The sequence below is a fragment of the Elaeis guineensis genome, chromosome 11 (assembly GCF_000442705.2).
Source record: "Elaeis guineensis isolate ETL-2024a chromosome 11, EG11, whole genome shotgun sequence".
In the NCBI taxonomy this organism is placed as follows: domain Eukaryota; kingdom Viridiplantae; phylum Streptophyta; class Magnoliopsida; order Arecales; family Arecaceae; genus Elaeis; species Elaeis guineensis.
In genome coordinates, this window is record NC_026003.2 from 121,155,498 (window position 1) to 121,173,216 (window position 17,719).

At 36.6% G+C, this 17,719-nt stretch overlaps 1 protein-coding gene across 3 annotated transcripts; it reads left to right on the forward strand.

Annotated features, from left to right (window-relative positions):
- Window positions 1-109: 109 nt before the first annotated feature.
- On the forward strand, window positions 110-17,233 carry LOC105054418 (uncharacterized). Of its 3 annotated transcripts, XR_003802162.2 has the most exons (15): window positions 110-396; window positions 499-635; window positions 1,819-1,939; window positions 5,556-5,637; window positions 5,708-5,778; window positions 8,019-8,060; window positions 9,819-9,943; window positions 11,328-11,421; window positions 13,864-14,057; window positions 14,163-14,268; window positions 14,335-14,440; window positions 14,631-14,717; window positions 16,112-16,334; window positions 16,851-16,925; window positions 17,096-17,233. XR_003802162.2 is itself a non-coding variant. In XM_010935911.4 (13 exons), exons 1-13 carry the CDS (start codon window positions 257-259, stop codon window positions 16,217-16,219), a joined length of 1,413 nt encoding a protein of 470 aa, XP_010934213.1. In that variant the 5' UTR covers window positions 110-256; the 3' UTR covers window positions 16,220-16,514. The 3 variants fall into 3 exon arrangements, 1 of the variants encoding a protein (XP_010934213.1); XR_012135253.1 differs by lacking the exon at window positions 17,096-17,233 and having other exon boundaries at window positions 16,851-16,985; XM_010935911.4 differs by lacking the exons at window positions 16,851-16,925; window positions 17,096-17,233 and having other exon boundaries at window positions 16,112-16,514.
- Window positions 17,234-17,719: the final 486 nt, after the last annotated feature.

The following is a 17,719-nucleotide window of genomic DNA, read 5'->3' on the forward strand; positions in this document are numbered from 1 at the left end:
ACAGCCCTAACACATCGGACAGGACAGGGCAATGTTTGAGAATCGAGACACGGGAGGGATGTGATCCGAATCCTACGACTCCAGCGATATCCATCAACCATCGAGGGTTCGTTAATCCCCTCTCTCAAACCCCTCACGCTCCGCTCCAGCCTCCAGGGGTTTTCTCTCCCTTCTTTCGACCCCCGCGCCCCCAAGAAAAGGAAGGCAACATTTCCCTCCGAAGCTCCCACTCAAAAACCCCAACCTTTACCATCGGATGGCGGAAGAAGGCGGAGGCCATCAGGTGGAGGAGGCCCTGCGTCCTCCGAATCCGAGGACGACGTGGGAGGGCTGCAGCGTCCTCCTCGACATCAACGACGGCGACCGTCTCGTCTTCGCCCGGCTCTCCCCCGCAGCGTTCGTGCTTTTTCTTGGATTCTGGTTCTTATATTTCTTGGAAGGTTGAAGACTCCCTGATGATAGAGTATTTATTTTTCTTTTTTTCGCCTTTTCTTGCAGGAGTTTGAAGATTGGGAACAAGAAGTGCTTCTTGAGCCCCTTGATCGGCTGCCCCTATGGCTCGTTGTTCCGAGTCGACACCGGCCCCGACGGTCCCCATCTGACACGCATCTCTTCTTCCTCTGCTCCGTCCCACGGTCACTCTTTCTTGACGATGTTTATTTTCTTCTGGCTTTCGTTTCTATTCTCTTTTGTACTGCAAGAATTTATCTTCTAACACGCTTTTAAATATGAATTAAAAGGGCCCGACCTCATGCTTCTCAATTCTAGTTAGAACTCGGCCTAATGAGGCTTGATTTTCCACCAGAGTTTAATAGCTCTAGCATTGTGGCCTTAAACAATATGACTTTTCTTTCTTTCTTTCTTTCCTTTTTTCAATCAGTAATGTGAGTGGGCAATTTATTGCAGTCAGTGTCTTAGACCCTTTTTGGTGGTGCTTGTTCATAAAAGTATGATCCATGGCAATTTAAATTCTTCTTGTCCTTGCTCCAAGAAACATCTAGATCCTGCTAGCTTCCTTTATTTCTTATAGCGCAATTCTTTGCTTGACTTTTAAAAGTGCGCATGGGTTGAGTAGACTCAAATGCAGCTGATGGCTCAACCTAGCTCTAACTTAAATTTGTCATATTTTGGACTTGGCATGCATACTTGCGGGATAAATTAATTTGATCATAACCCCTAATATTCTAACTAAGTTGATAGGATGTGCCAGAACTAGATTGGATCAAAGTAGTTCAATGTTATCTCCTTTCTTTGTATTAGATTCATATTTAATCTGACATAAAGCTGCCCCTGATTTCTAATAACATTACCGAGTAACCAAAAACAATATTTAGACCAATATTGGACATATCAGACCTACAGATGTTCTTACATTAGCATTTCTGCTTTATTGCTTTTGGAAAGATTTCTTCCTAATGTCTCACTGGAAGGATAACAAAAAGTTAATCAAATATAATGATCTCAAAGACTTCATTTACCTACGAACTTCTCTTACTTCATCGTTGTAGAGGGCCTTTTCTTATCCTGGTGAGATAAGGTACTTTTTCTCACATTGTATTTTATGTTTTAGACTGGATATTGGAAGAAAGTGCATTGGTAAGACCCATAATGCTGTTTTATTAATATTAATTATTAGTATAGAAGACATAGGCGTGCAATTAGTTACCTTTTAAACTTTAGTAAGAGTACAAACATGAAGGTCCTAATTACAACCAGAAGTTATGCTGCCTCATGCTGTTATTTTCATGTTTTAGTTATCTCCTTCTCTGACTTTTTTACTTTAACAAGTATAATCACCAGCCTTATTGCTACCTGCAGATAATTGCATGCAAGAAAGTGATGATGGGCAATCAATAGATGAACTTAAAGATAATAGATCATTGATTGACAATAACACAGCACAAAGTCTGTCTAGCAATGATATAGATGCAATGAAGAGGTTTGGAGATAATTTTTGCTGTCTTCTAATACTTTCTGTTATGCTTTGGTCATTTTGTGAGATTATTTTTGTGTTAGCCTTGCATAAGTTTATGTTGGTTAGAAATGTTATTTTTGTCACTTGTTCATGTAATAATTGATGCACCAGAATCGAGGTCTTCTTCTTTAAACATGTGTAAGTAGGTGTTATTTGGTGGACTAAAATTCTGTACCATTAGAACATAAACAAGGAGGTTCAAATGTAACCACCTTCTAATATTAGTGGACAACTAGGAGCCTACCTAGGATTTTAGGCAGTCTGCATTTTCTATTTTACCAATTCAAAAAATGTTCAAAGCACCATTGTTGCCATCAAAGCCAAGTTAATGAAGAGTGCTTACTGAACTTTAAGGATTATGAAGACATTCTCCATCTCATAATGAAATTAACCAGTTATTTCCATTCTTTCATTGGCCTATTGATTGCAAGTCTTTTAGATTGTGTTTGATAGCTGGCTATCTACCTAGATTGCTGACGATTTAAAGTGGACCCATTGAATTGCTGCGTTTGGTATGCTTTTTGGATGGCAATCCAAATTGTCTTAGCAATCTACATTGCCTCCAGTGAGGCAATCTAGATAGCATTAGGGAGAGGTGGCTATACAGATTATCACTTTTTTGATAATGTTGCAGTAAAAATTTTGAACAAAATTATCTCTCAAAAAAATCACACAAAATCCGTAACCTGCGACTTCTCCGTGGCCTCCTCTCCCACTACGGCGATTCGCGACTCCTCTACCCTCCTTGTCCTCCTTAGTGATAGCCAGCATTTTCCCGAGGGAAGAAGTGGCATCGCAGAGGAGGGGGCAAGGGGCGGGTGCGAGGATTGAGTTAGCGACTGGGGGGGTGGGGGCGTGGGTGAGGAGGAAGTCATCCTCGTCGTGGGAGGGGAGACGATGGACTGGACAAAGGTGATACCAAAGAAGGAGATGAGGTAGATGAGGGAGGCGAGGAGGCCAACAATGGTGAGGAGCTCGAAAAGACCGACGACGTGGAACGACGTCGATGAGCGGATCTTCTAGCACCACCACCGCATCAGGAAGATGAGAGAGGGGGGGAAGAGGGCAGAGAAGAGGAGATTCGTGTGTCGGATAGGGAGTGGGAGGGTGTCCAACGCCTGGACCCGGGCGGCACCACCGACAGAGGTGGCCTCCGATGGGCTGGCGGCAGCAGCGATGGTGCTTTTAAGGAACCTCCGGCAAACGTCCATTGGGGAGGCAGAGAGGGAAGCGAGAGAGGTGCAGCATGGCATCGCATTGGGTCCTTGGAACGTGGATAGACAAGGGACCCCCCTCCCCCCTCGCGCCCGTGGTTCCCCACACCTCTCGACCCGCTGCTTCTCCGCACCACCACCACACCCACACCACTCCCGCTGCCTCTCATGGGGGAGAAAGAAGAGCACCAAGGCAAAATTATTGAAAGTATTTTGGAAATTTGATTGTACATTATCGATAATCTGATTGTCATACCAAACATGTCAATCAAAATTTTCAGTAATTTTACTGTAACATTTCCTGCATGTGCCAAAAATGGTAATCAATATTACTGGCAATTTAATTGGTGGCAATCCACATTACCTTCTAATATTGCCTGGCGATGCACCAAACGCAACATTAGGTAAATAGACCATTTATTAGCTGCTTGCTGATTTATGAATTCCAAAAGAACATTGGGAATTTATATGAGAAATTCTTAAGTTACTAAACAAGGGATGTTATCCTTCTCCTTCTACTCCTTCCTTTGTGCCCCTCTTCACCCTCAACTCCTTTGTGGAGCTGACCCTCGACTATTTCTTCAATAGGATCCTCTCACGCGCATGTGATGCATGAAAAATATAACAAAAAATAAAAAAATAAAGGCATAATTTAATAATAGATAATTATTTGATTTGTTACTATAAAAATCAGAGCTAGTCCTTTTGAAACCAAAGTTATGTATTTGCTAGATACTATCACCTTAGATAACATTGCTTTTTTGAGAGTCTATTTGATTTTAGTTAAATTAAGAAAAGTATATGATTGGATTCTATTTGAGACAAGGTATGGGAAAGCTATACTTCTCTCTAGAAACAGTATATGAGATTTTTGCTTGGAAACTTTTTAAAATTTGAAACAAAACAGTATTCAAGATTTTCAGTTGTTGGTGTTAGAGTTTAAAATGGTAGGATTGGGTTGTCAAGGTATGGATGGCTAGAGAGGAAAAAAAATATGTACCATGATAAGGTGTTGGACTTGAAATTTGTTGCTAAGATTATGCAGAAATTAGTTTTCAAAATTACCCATGTTTGTAGTGATAATAGAATAAATTGTTTTGTTTTTTGTGTAACTAATTAGTATTCCTTCAAAGGTCAAATTTGGTAGATCCAAAGAAACCCATACACTCCTTTTAATATGTATGTGTGTGTATAAACGTGTACATGTATGTATGCATTTGTGTATAAACATGTATATGTATGTATATGCATGCATACGCACTAGCAACCAGGCATGTGCAATGCACATTTAAGGGAAGAGAGGAGAGAGTGAGTAGCTGCCCTTTTTTCTAGGTGTCAAATCTGAGAGACCAATATTTTTGGATGTCAAATTAAAGAAATGGATGGAGTCTGATTTGTTCAGAAGTTTTATGAAAGAAATCTCATCTAATTGGGAAGGAGGAAAAAGTGCATGCGATGGTTAATGACAAGAAAGCTAATGAGATAGTTAATGTATTTTTAAAATAAATAGGGTTATTCTTGGTAAATAATTGGCAATGCAATTGGAGTATTTGCTGATTTCAAAGCTGTCATGTTGCACACACACACATACATATGCATGCATGTATGTATGCATATATGTACAGGGTACCATCCCGAGTGTTGGAATAGGACTATCCTGCCTATCCCAGCATCATCCCTCTTCTGTCTCTATGTGTGGGGTTTGACTCTTGTGAGGTGTTTGCAATTGCATCTTTTGGTCATTTTCATGTGAAATGTGTGACAGCTTAGTAGATAAATTTGAGTTTACAAAATGCTAAACCATGCCGTTACAGAACATGGCTTATTGTAGGTGTTCTAAGAAGCAAAATTCAATGAAGCAGACTGAAGATTGGTGGAAGTAGACACTTAATTATGGTTGTACCTGTTCTGGGTTTAAGAAAAAAAAAAAAAAAGGAGCATGGTTGTACATATGTTGATTATGATATTCTAATATTTTCAAGAGACCTCCTTCTCTCTTGGAAGGTTCAAATTTGTTGTTTTGATAATTGCTGAACTAGATGTTTGAAATTTCAATACATCTGCGATGCAATTATTCATTGACTCTACCAAGGTTGCAAATTAATAAAGTAATATATGAATATGAAAAAAAAATGAAAATCTTTCATAATTAGTTCAATCATATTAACAGATATGAAGATTGCAACTGTCAGCATCAATTCTTGCTTGAAAAACAATTCTCAAGAATTCAATTGGACTTTGTAGTCAATAGAATATAATGCTTTCATTGTTAACAGCATCAGGTGTTCATTTATCTCGGCATTCAATTATTGTAAGGCTTGGTGGACCCAGTTTATTGACATTTAGTGTTTCTTTTCTCTGATCAGGGAAGGTGCAACTGGTGATGAAATTGTGGAAGCTCTTATAGCTAACAGTTCAACGTTTGGAAAGAAAACAGCTTTTTCACAGGTGAGTGTAAGGTCAAAAGTTTAGGAAGCCTTGTTATTTGAAAAATTCTGATCAAAAAGTCCATATGCAGGAGAAATACAAGCTTAAGAAACAGAAGAAACATGCTCCTAAGGTACTTCTAAGGCGCCCTTCTACTCGAAGGTAACACATTTGACTTCTGCTTATTGCATATAAACTGTCATTTAAAGTTAATTTGGTTTTGTTTTGATATTATTTTCATGCTGTGACAGTGATAAATGCATTGGAAGGTGCATAAGCAAAATCACCAGTGTCTAAATTGAACTTATATGTTTTTCCATAATATGTTTCCATTCAGCATCATAAGTATTTCCTTAATCTATTACCTTTAAGTGGAACTGCAGAATACCTAGGGATACTGAGTTTTTTCAGTATGGTGTAATTCAAAGTTCACAAAGTCAGTACCTTGGTATAATGTCAATTCACCCAGTACACGGGTTTGGTTTGGCATACTGATATTTGGTACATCCCTTGAATCTTGTCCCAGTTCGGTACCAATATGATATGGTATGCCTGGTATGCATTGGAAGGACTGGTATGGCATACCATGGACTGTAATTTGTATCTTCAACGACTACCGATCGACTATTGTAACTTAATTTTTAACTATTTTTCCGTGTGATATATAATCCAGCTTTCCTATATATGGGTTCTTGAATTAGTTTAATGCTTGCATAAGATGTTTGGTGTTTTGGGCTTGTACATTATCCTTTTTAAAGGAGTGCAACAATTAGATGTCTGATGGAAGCCGGAATAGTCTATAAAGAACATCATTTGGAAGTGAAAGGATTTTCCTGTGGATCTAGGAAATAAAATAGCAAAGAAAGTAGAGTATGATGCATTTGTTAGTGTCATTTTTCAGTTATGATCCTGATTCTCTATTTGAAAACTTTTATAACTGTAATCATGATAATGCACTAGTAGCTCCGAAGAATATCGTATCGTATGCTATGGTTTAGAATTAACCATTATACAAAATTCCCTTAAATTCCATCTTTCAGTCTACATGTCATCAAGCAAAATGCTGTTTCAAGCCATGGGGGTGCTTTTCTTTTGCTTATAATGTGAAATGTGATACATAATTTCGAGACATTTTAGTTTTCTTTTCTATTGATATTTTAAAAGAACTGATAGTGATCACAGTGAGAAAATGCTGCAATTTTTTTCTTGTAGATTTAGTTTAGGATTTTGGTTAAACACATATCATCTTTTCATGCATTACTGCACTCTATTGGAGGACAAACAATTCAAGATTTTAAATTGGACATACGTAACAATGTCCAAAACTATTATGCATATGACAAGGGTTTCTTTAATCAATTCAATTGTTCTTGGTTAAATTAGTAAAGTTTTCATTTTATCAAACCAATGTAAACAGCTAATATGTCAAAAGAGTTGTGCTGTTGCAGATCTATAGATATTTTAGCAAAACAATCCAGGACATTAGTTCACAACATCTTAAACTCAGAGTAGAAAGTAAGTAGGAAGAATATTTAAATGACTCCTTATTCATATCAATGAATAATTATCATGTTAAGCTCTGGACAGCCCCTGTTGACTGTAGTATTCTTTTCACACTGTGCTTATTTGCTGTGATATTTGTAGTCCACATAATGTGCTCATTTCATGTGATATTTGTAGTCCCAAACCACCAATATCTTAAATAAATAGAAGTATTGTTGGAAATAAGAACTCGTAAAAGATTTATATTTAAAAGTGACATATGTGCCTCAGTAAGAGGTATCATTCATGCTAATTGTGGGATATTTCCTCAATTTTTTGCAACATTTTTTAATCAATTATACTATTTATCTAGAAGGCATTTTTATAAGATTTTGATAACACGTTGGACTTAAAAAAAAAAAAAGAAAAGAAAAGAAAAGAAAATTTGATACTTTTGAAGCTTTTCGGGCAAGTTCACAGCTAAGCTAAGGTACTTCATATACTATCCTGTAGAGAATATTACATTATTCCTATTAAAGTTTATTGCTTTAATTAATATTAAAAAGAGTAGATTTTGTTGAGGCTATAATTATTTTCTTCTCATGTCTGTTACATCAAAGGAATACATATTTCTTTTCTGAAACAATTATGGTATTAGATTCTGGATATTGAAATACTATAATGTTATCGTGCTTCATGATAGATTAAAATATATTAAAATTTTAGAAGACAATGTCATGCTTGTTTAGGGAGTGTATTTTCTTAGTGATACCACTATCATCTGTATCATGCCAGAACCAGGTTTACTTTGGCATGAGTGTTTATCTATTCTTTGTTTCATTTTTTTTTAATCTGCGATCGAATTTATTTGTGTGTTACTAATTTTTTTCCTTGTTATGCTCCTTTTGTTTGTTTTGCAGTATATGTGAGACATATTTCAAGAAGCATCCAGCTCGGATAGGGTAACTATAATCAAATTTCCTTATTCTGTGTTTCCTCTATTTAGGTATCAGTTGTTTGTGGCATTGCTTTGGAGATATAATATGTATTGTAGAGGCTTAACTGCAGCAGAACAAAACATTGTTGTCATGTCATGTATTTTGATGAGTTAATATGTAGACAACATTTTTTTTTTTAATGCTAGCCTTTGTATTTACAATTGCTTGAGTGGGTTATATCTTCGAATTGTCTTGTGTTGAATAAGTTGTTTTTTTTTTTTTTTGGTAACCAACAAACAGGCCGATTACTTGAAGTTGGTTTTACAAGTCTTGCTTTGCCATTCTCTTTTGTTGAGGACCATATTCTCTCTGAAGAGAGATATATCCGTTATTCAGTATTTTTTTCATTGTATATGAATTTGTTTGTATATATGACTTGTTGTAGTTGCTTATGTTTGTACATGTGCATTATATGAATACCATATAAAAGAGGTGATGACTTGTTTTAAGTGTATGTGTTGCAAGTACTCTATGTTGGATTCATTGTGTATTTCTAACATTCAGACCTTCGCTCTTCAAGCCCATGGTCTTCGAGACAAGGATTGAAATATTGAACATCATGCATCTTCGCTAGGGCCAACATGATAAGAATCAAGGTTTAAAGTGCTGGTACCTGTACAATACCTTACTAGTACTGTACCAGCCAGTTTGATATGGTACTGAACTTACACATGGCATGTCTCCATGTGTCAGCATATCAAAAATTATGTACTGCACGTGTTGTTATGGTGCCAGCTTGCACCATACGCTACAGCCACTGCAGATTATATGTGGCGGTACCTAAATCTTACATTATGCCGACCTGCACTGATGCTTGGCACACACTAGCATGTAAAGATGATCAGACATTTCAAAGTCCAGTATTAAGATACGCATATACTTTTTCCCTTTTGTTTAGAAAAAAGTGGAGCTATTTTCATCATTTTATGCTATTGTGTGTGTATTGGGAACATATGAAATTGTTTCTTAGGTAATGTACAAAATCCATCATTATAATTAATTGATAATATGTGTGCTAGTTATCGTGCGACATATGCTTTGTGTAGTTCTGAATTATTAGTCATGTGAACCAAAACCTTATTGCTACATTTACATATTGATGACATGAATAATCTCAAGATTCATGGTATTATTGGAAATATAATTGTATCTACAACGAATAACATATTGTAGTTTTACTTGTACTCCTAGTACCATGGGAAGCTTGTATATAGGCTGCACAACTCCTCACATGTGCTAATTCAGCCTTGATGTTCATTTACTCGAGTGTGAATCATAATTTGTTTCATGGTGATAAGATGTGGAAATGGTATGTTCTAATGAATTAAGACCATATGTCAGATGATTTTGACATCATTGGGTTGGACATATTTATAAACTCATGGGGAAAAAAACCATTAATGAGATGTTGCTGATTGTCCAATCAATCCAATATAAGTACTTCTATGCTTTCAATGGGAAATTCTCAAAGTTACAATTGATTTAATGTGCTTTATTTATTGTCCTTTTTCCTTCAAGAAATAAAAACTGTTATGCATATGGTAGCAACTTTTCTTTATGAGTGTCCTTCGGTTTAACGGAAGAAATTGCCATGAGATAATATTGCTTCTGATAGTTGCGTGTTTACATGTACTATTAGCATATCCCTTTAGCAGTAGTTATGAATTCTTGCTTGATAAGCACCATTTCTCTTCATTGATGTTCTCCTTTTATGATGCTTAGGTTTTTGCGGATGGACACACTATCTCTCCTACTTTCCATGGCTAATGTTGGTGCATACTCAGATGTCCTTGTGGTGGATATGGTTGGAGGTCTACTTACTGGAGCTATTGCAGAACGGTTGGGAGGTAGTTCTGTTTTTCAGAGTTCACGATATTCTGGATTTAGAATAGAAACTGCCAAAACATGTGAACAGATTTTTGCACTTATATAAGGTTTATACCACAATTATTTTCATTCCAAAAATGACTGCCATATCATGGTTGGTATTTCTAGGGAGAAGATACACAGTAATGCTTAAAGATGCACAAAGGATGGGCTAAGGCTACAATAAAAGCTGACTGCAAACTAATGCTAGTTGTTCTGGTTTTATGAATTAATATTGACATATAATACAGGGTTTAAACTTGTTCACATTATTTTCAACGGAAATTAGTATTCCAAATTGTAGCCAATGTTGCATGGACATGGATATGAGAATCAGATTCGGACATCTATGCAAATGTATGACTCAAGGGAAGGAAAAAAAAAAGAGGAAACATGGTGTACAGAAAATGTAATTTTGACTGAATTATGTATATACCTTCAAATTTTGTTTTTTAAATGTTAAAAGAAAATATTAAAAAGATATTGTTTGTTAGGATCTTTAAATATATGTTTCTCAAACTTCCCAATTAACTCAAGAATATAAAAATAATAATTTGCTAAATTGTTTCAATGCTTGCATCCTTGACCAATCTCCAGAAAGGAAAAATGCTTATTCCTAACATCAAAATTGGGGATCAAACTTGTGGTTAGAAGAGTTCAGTTCTCTTCCAATCTTTTAAAGTGGCTACCATAGAACTTCACAAGTACCCGAGTGTTTGATACATATCTAATGTGGATACATAACCAAGATGGATTTTTTGAAGTTGGATGCTGGATTTTAGCTTCAACACCAATCAAATCCACCAATGATGTTTGTTCTTGGCATACTATTAAGTTAAATAATTGACTAAAAAAGTCGGTTTGACAATGGAATTGATGATTTTTTACTTTTGGAGGTTAGAATCAATTTAGATATTATTTTTCATCTAACTTGATCCAGGAAGCTGGTCAGCTATGCCCTTTCCTATGAAGCATTGGGATATGATGCATATAATGCATTCCACAGACTCATGCACAATGCACAAGTACTAGAACTCAACCTGATATATGCTGTTCATGAATTGGTGCCATGTTTCTGGTGAGGCACAATGTTCCAATGTATTGAGTGACAGCTATTATCCTAGTAAAATAGTCTGGCAATAATTCCATGTTTTAATAGGTTTTCTTTTCATATGCTTAATCTTTTTGCCTATTTAATATTTGCAAAATACTTTTAGTGCACTATTTCAGCTCTGATGTGTTTTTTACAGTTGTCCTATATATGAGTTTGTTTTCTTCTTCAGGATGAATCATATTATATAATTATGTACGTAGCAGGAATTGCTGAGAATACGTTGAAATGTAGTTCTGTTGTCCATGTGACAGGTATAGGCTACACATGCAGTACTTATTTTCGATCAATGCCCTACCCATCAGATATAGTGAGAATGTTCAATTTCAGTAGTGAAATATGCAGCAGGTACACATTCTTTTGACACTAATTTATATTCAATCTACTAGCTAAGAGTGAGGAAGGAAGGAACAAGGAAATCTCTCCTTTATAAACAAAACAGTATGCCTGCTAAAGAAATTTTATTGTGCTGGGATTAAAAATTAAATAGGTAAATCTGGGTTGCTTGGATTGTTCTGGTACAGTTTGTGGGAGTACTTTTAGCTCATACCATGATAAATCATTTCTTAATTTTACTTTCAGGAATCCTTGTTGATAGCACAGTGACATGCTTAATGTTTACACCAAGGTAAAAAAACAATAATTAGGTGAAAGGTTAAAGAGATTCAGGAAGTTTGGAGATCAAAATTGAAATAGTAAGGAACATTAAAAATATTGAGAGCTTGCAATAAATTGCAGATTCAGAAAAGTTTCACAATATGCTTGGAATAGAAAAAAAAAAACCAGGACTTTTGCAAGTTGCAACAATTCAGAAAAGCATTGTTTTTTCATCATATCAATTTAAATTCAGAAAATAACCTTAAAATGGAAAATTTGAAAATGGGTAGGAGAATTTTTCAAAAAGTTGGGGCATTCTTTTAATCAATCAACAATATGCCTAGTTAGATGAGTTTTCTGTCATTTTTGCTTGAGAAAGATTTGTTGGGAGAGTTAGTTGGCATAATTCAGTATGGATCAGATAATAACTTTTAAAAGAAATCCAAGAGCTTGATATTCCAAGTATAAATGGTATTACGCCAGTTTTGGATGAAATTGGAGAGGAATGGACGATGGAATTTCAAGATCTCATCCATGATTCTTGTAAATCAGAATTATGTCCTGTAACTTAAGGAATATGTTGAGGTTATAGAACTTTTAAACCATCATGCTATTAGTTTAAGGAGATTGAGATGCTCACGTATTTTAACATTTATCAAAGGCAGCTTTTAATCCGGTGGAAGGGATTAATGATGAACATCAAGAGAAACTCTCTTGTTGTTCGGTGTTTAAGATTTTCTTTCATTTATTAATATCAAAAGCAGATTGTAAAATTCATGGAGTACTGAGGCATAAAGACTGTAAATTGCTTGGTTGTGGGAACATAATCTATTTTCTTCTTTCCATCAAAGGGTAGCTTGCTCAGCTGATTCTTGAATTAGCTTGTACTAGTAGTTTCCTCAGTCTTTTTAGGAATTTATCATGCTACCTTGTATAAGCTATGACAAGACTAAACCATTGATCTTTTTCATAGTAGTATGAATATTTATGTTGCACCTTTTTGCTTGGCGTTTTATGATGTATGGGCCTCTTTGCTTTTAAAAGGTGGTAATAAATGTTATGTAGCATTCATTAGTGACAATATTCACTATACATGCATATGTATGTATGTATTTATGTGTGTGTGCTTGTGTATACATACGTGTGTATATATGTGTGTAATCTCATGTATCAGAAGTGTCAGGCATGACAATCTTAAAGGTTTTTACTTAGTTTCCTAGATGAGTACTCATCCAATGACTTGTGTTCCTTATGTGAGTAGATTTGTCTTTGCCTTTGGTTGTCATATTCATTAGTGGAATGGTATTGTTGTGTGAAAATATTCTTTTGTTTCAAGTGCAACCTTTGATACTTCATATCTCTGTTCTGGGTAATTTTTGTGGAGGCTGTGTAGATATTGGTTGAGCTTATCATCCATACTATCTGCCAATTAGTTCTAATAATATTTGCCCTCTCAATCTCATCTTCACATCTTATGCTGCACCTGTTTGTCCTTGTTCTCTACAGCTCAGTCAGCCATGTATTTCTAACTACGTACTAAATGTTAAAAGGTGCCAATGTTACAAGTCTTATGCATGGTGATTGTGAGCTGCTAGTAATGCCACTCTTATTTATATCCCGGACTGTGCCATCCCCTCTTCACTCATGCTTTCTACTTCTGATAGCTTTGACTTGATCTTTATCCTTCAGATTGCCTAGTCTCTTTTGGCCTATTAACTGTTATGCTCTTCTCTCGGCCTACCAGTATTTCATTTTGTTATGGCTTATCCATGTTGCTTTCTTACTGGAATGGCCACTCTCTATTCTATCCTTACCCCTTCAAATGTTTGCATCCCTTTGCAACTGTCATCCTCGTATATGAAATACTTAAACAGTTGATGCCTAGTTGCATACTCCTATAGTTTTATGTTTTCTTGCAGATGAAAAAAACCCTTCCATTAGCCACATATAATATTCCTCATTGGCCAGGCTATAGCCAAGTATACCCTTCGCCTTATTGCACCATGACTTAACAAATTCCCTGATTGGCTGACAATGTTCCTAATTCACGGAAGTGATTTTTCATTAACTTATTTGATGGAGTTTTGACAATGGAATAGTTGTCAACCATCACCTTGGTTTATGTTGATTATTAAATAAGTGGAAATCAGTATCTTTTGCCAATTCAGTTGTGTGGTATTCCATCAAATGCAGGATTATTCAAGCACCTTTTTCTGACCTCTGTTCTTCACAAAACCTTGACAATGAAAACTCGAAATCACATGAGAATACCCAATCATCAGAAATGCAATCACAAACCGAGGATTCTTTGCTGACTGAATCTGCTTCCAAAAGTTTGATAGCTTTATCTGAAGATCCTGTTGTCCTGGAAGGAGATTATATGCCAGGTGAACAGTTAGTTTTCTCCCAAAAAAACATCTTTCTGTTTTTTTCTCCTGGAAGTGATCTGCCAGATGTTATGAGTACGCATTCATGTTATGTTGTCATTGTAGATTGCAGGCATGAGAACAACACTTCTACAGGTTGCAAGTCGGCCAATTCGGGGAGGAAGGTGCCACCAGAACTTGTAAAGTTATGGAATGAGAGAGGCTTTAGCAGGTAAGGTATATACTGAATTTGGTTAAAGCAAGATCTTATGCTCATCGTTGGTAATTTGTTGTGTAGCTTGATAGTTGCTGCTCCAGAACTGGAGTTGGGGAGCTTAATTCAAGATCTGCTACCACTTTTGTCGTATTCTGCACCATTTGCAATTTATCACCAATTCCTTCAGGTGACTATCTATTTCATATGACTAGAATTAGCAGTTATTTCATGTGCAAGCTGCACCAAAGGGGTACTCAATTGTGGCACCGTATCCTGTTGGTGTTTCATTTTTGCTATTAGCTGTATCTTAACCATGCAGTTGGAAGATTGTTTCTGTTTATTGATCTTACTCATCCTATCGGCGGTGAAATTTGCAGCCTCTTGCAACATGCATGCACAGACTACAAACTTCGAGAATGGCGATTAATTTGCAAATTTCGGAGCCTTGGCTTCGTGAATATCAGGTCAGACTTTCTAATGTGGTTAAACGTAAAGCCATTATCCCACCATGAACATGCAAGTGCATTTGCATGTTCACTAGCATGAGGTACAATTTAGATCACTAAAAGCAGTAACGTACATGTAAATCTTTATTTTTCTTTTTCTTGGTGTCATCTCTCCATTGCTTATAATTTTTGGTCATTCTAAAGACACACATGTTTGGTTCAAATAAGCAAGGTTAGCTACCATGGGACTCGAGAAACTTTCGGCAGTAATTACATTTTTCTTGTCCATAAGAGGACATCATGACAAAAAACTCTGATAATTAGCTGAGGTCTTTTTTTTCTGCCTGTAGAATTCAGGCCGGCCCACTCTAATGGTTCTTTAAGTATTTATAAAGGTGGGCCTAACCCAGTCTGATTTAGCTGGTTGTGTTGGCCCAACTCACGAATCCTATGGAAGTTTGGGCTTAGACATCCAAACATGCCCTTACTGGATAGATAAGTGTCTCTTCAACACTGATTCTGTTGTTTCCATGTTTGGTTATTCTTTAGAACATCCACAGATATGACTTGCAGCCATGCACCCAAGTTGTTTAACAAATTATGAAATATCGAAAGTTCACAAGCTATGATGACTCGATAATGTGCTTCTCCCCTGTTATTCAATGAAGCTTTATACTTTAATCTTGTTTCTTGTGTTAATTCTAGCTGACCTCTGTTGCCCAATAGAGTTCGTCTGGGAGAAAAAAGGCTAATATAGTTTATAGCACTGTTAAGTTTTTTTCTTTTCATCAAGTTTCCATATATCTGTAGGATGAATGCATAAAGCCATGCAACCCTGAGTGAAAGTATGGTTTTTAAGTGGATATTTACTGTGGCACCATCTGAAGTCATCGAGTGTTTGCTGATTACTGCTAAAGCTGCAAATCGGTTGATGCCAACCCACTTTGTTGTAATACTATTTACTCCAGATCTTGCTTCTTCCTCCACCACCACCTCCTTTTCTCTCCCCCTTTTTTGTTATGTTGATTAGAGGTTAATGCTTGCGGTAGTGGCAGTGCACTTGGTCTTCTAGCAAAAATTGCCTGTTGCTGATCTGACCAATCTCAGATTCAGGACTCCAACACCTATCTGGAACTGCAAGATGACCAATACTGTCTAACTAACACATGGTGACATCACAGTATCCAGAAACTCCAGCCAGATCACTGTTTAATCAAGCATTTTGATTATCATTATTAGTGGAGTAGATAGTGAACTTTCTTAAGTAGGTTATGATATATCTTTCTAGTCCAATTTGGTCATAATGCACGTTAGATAGTCGTTGTCTTTATATTTTAGATTCAAGCTCAACATTTTTTGGTGGTATGGATGCCTTAAATGAATATTTCTCATTCTTCCAAATGCTGATGCAGGTTCTTCCTTCACGCACTCATCCAATGATGCAGATGAGCGCATGTGGTGGTTACATTTTAAGTGGAATTAGAATTTGCAGCAGCGAAGCTTGCAATGGAAATAATTGACAGGTGTGATCCCAAGGCCTTGTGTTTTTTACTTGGCAATCAGCAAAATGCAGGCAGGCTAAAGCAACAAACACACCATCTTGGAAGACTTCCATAACAACTCAGACCGGATGAGGTACTCTCCTAATTTATTTTCTTGTAGACAGTCGTGCTGTCTCATCCCAATGGGATGTATCTGTGTTTTGTATTATTTGTAGTATCACATTTCCTTGATAATTATAGGGTGATTTTTGCAGCCACTTGTGATAAATACAGCAGTAAATAGATTTTTTGATATTTATATGAAGTTATGAACTGGAATGCGACCCATGCAATGCTTGTGCTTTGAAAAAAATAAATAATAAATTTGAGAAAGGGTTTGAGCCCTTGACCTTATGGTTTAGAGCCATGCGTTCTCATCAACCATGCTACTGTGGCGTCGAGTTTAGAAACGCATGGCAGGAAAAAGCGCGATACATGAAACGGTGGTTTGGGATCTGAAAGTTGGGGTCCTATGAACTGGAGCCTCAGCAACAGGGACGCTGAGGGAGTTTCAGTTTAATAGTAGAATAGATATTGTACAAGTACTGAAGCACACTCAATAGGTAATGGTACAAGTGTCATAATACTTTCCGTATATCTGAACTGCTAGGCAATGTGTTGCTTCCTGGACGAGGCTTTTGGAGTTGCTCTATGGACAGTAATGAAGACAAATCTCTTCTTCGAGGTTCGCATTTTGAATTTTGTAGTGACAAATTTAGTCCTTTTATCATTATCCCTTCCGTTACGTGGGACCTACATATTGAAATAAGTGATTATGGATCATGTATATGCTCTTTATTGTATATAATCTGCACATGCTTTTGTTACAATTTGTGAATGGTTGCAAAAACGAAGGTTGACGATTGTGTGGAACAAGAAGTGACCCCAGGGAGATGCAAGTAAAGCAGGCCTTCTGGATGAAGTTTCGACCAAATGGGAGAAGAAACAGTTAATTTTATAGCCAGTTTGGATCAGAGTCGGGGGATTTTGGGCAGCGAAAATGGTACACAGGACTGCTTTCATCAATATTTCAAAGATCTTTTTGGTGGCCAAAGTCTGCAGTTTCAGTTTCCTCCAGCCAAACCTGTCTGAGTTTTGGCACCACAGGTTCCTTCGGAGCGAGTACCTGATCCAGTTCCTGCTTCAAGTCACCATCCTCCAAAGGCAGAGACTCCTCTTTAGATTCACCCTCTGAATCTTTCAGGCAAATTGATTTTTTTATTTTCATAGCACAGACAATATGTTCTGCAGACGATGGCTTCAACTTTCACATAAATCTTAAGCTTGTTAACCGTAAGTATCTGAGCATCTCCTTTTACCCAACTCAAGTTATTATCATCATTTGCAAACCTTTCAGTGCGGGGAGAATAATTGCCTAACAAACATATATGTATTATAATTTTCTGCCCTAAAAATGTGGGAAAAGGAGAGTATGGATTGAGGAGACAAATACGGCGTATCATCAACTACTCATTAATA

What these genes read in the sequence shown, in the direction of transcription:
- LOC105054418 (XM_010935911.4), top strand. Translation starts at nt 257, where the DNA reads ATGGCGGAAGAAGGCGGAGGCCATCAGGTGGAGGAGGCCCTGCGTCCT. An exon ending in AGGCGCCCTTCTACTCGAAG is followed by an intron (nt 5,779 to 8,018) that starts GTAACACATTTG and finishes TTTGTTTTGCAG; the next exon opens with TATATGTGAGACATATTTCA. An exon ending in TATTGCAGAACGGTTGGGAG is followed by an intron (nt 9,944 to 11,327) that starts GTAGTTCTGTTT and finishes TCCATGTGACAG; the next exon opens with GTATAGGCTACACATGCAGT.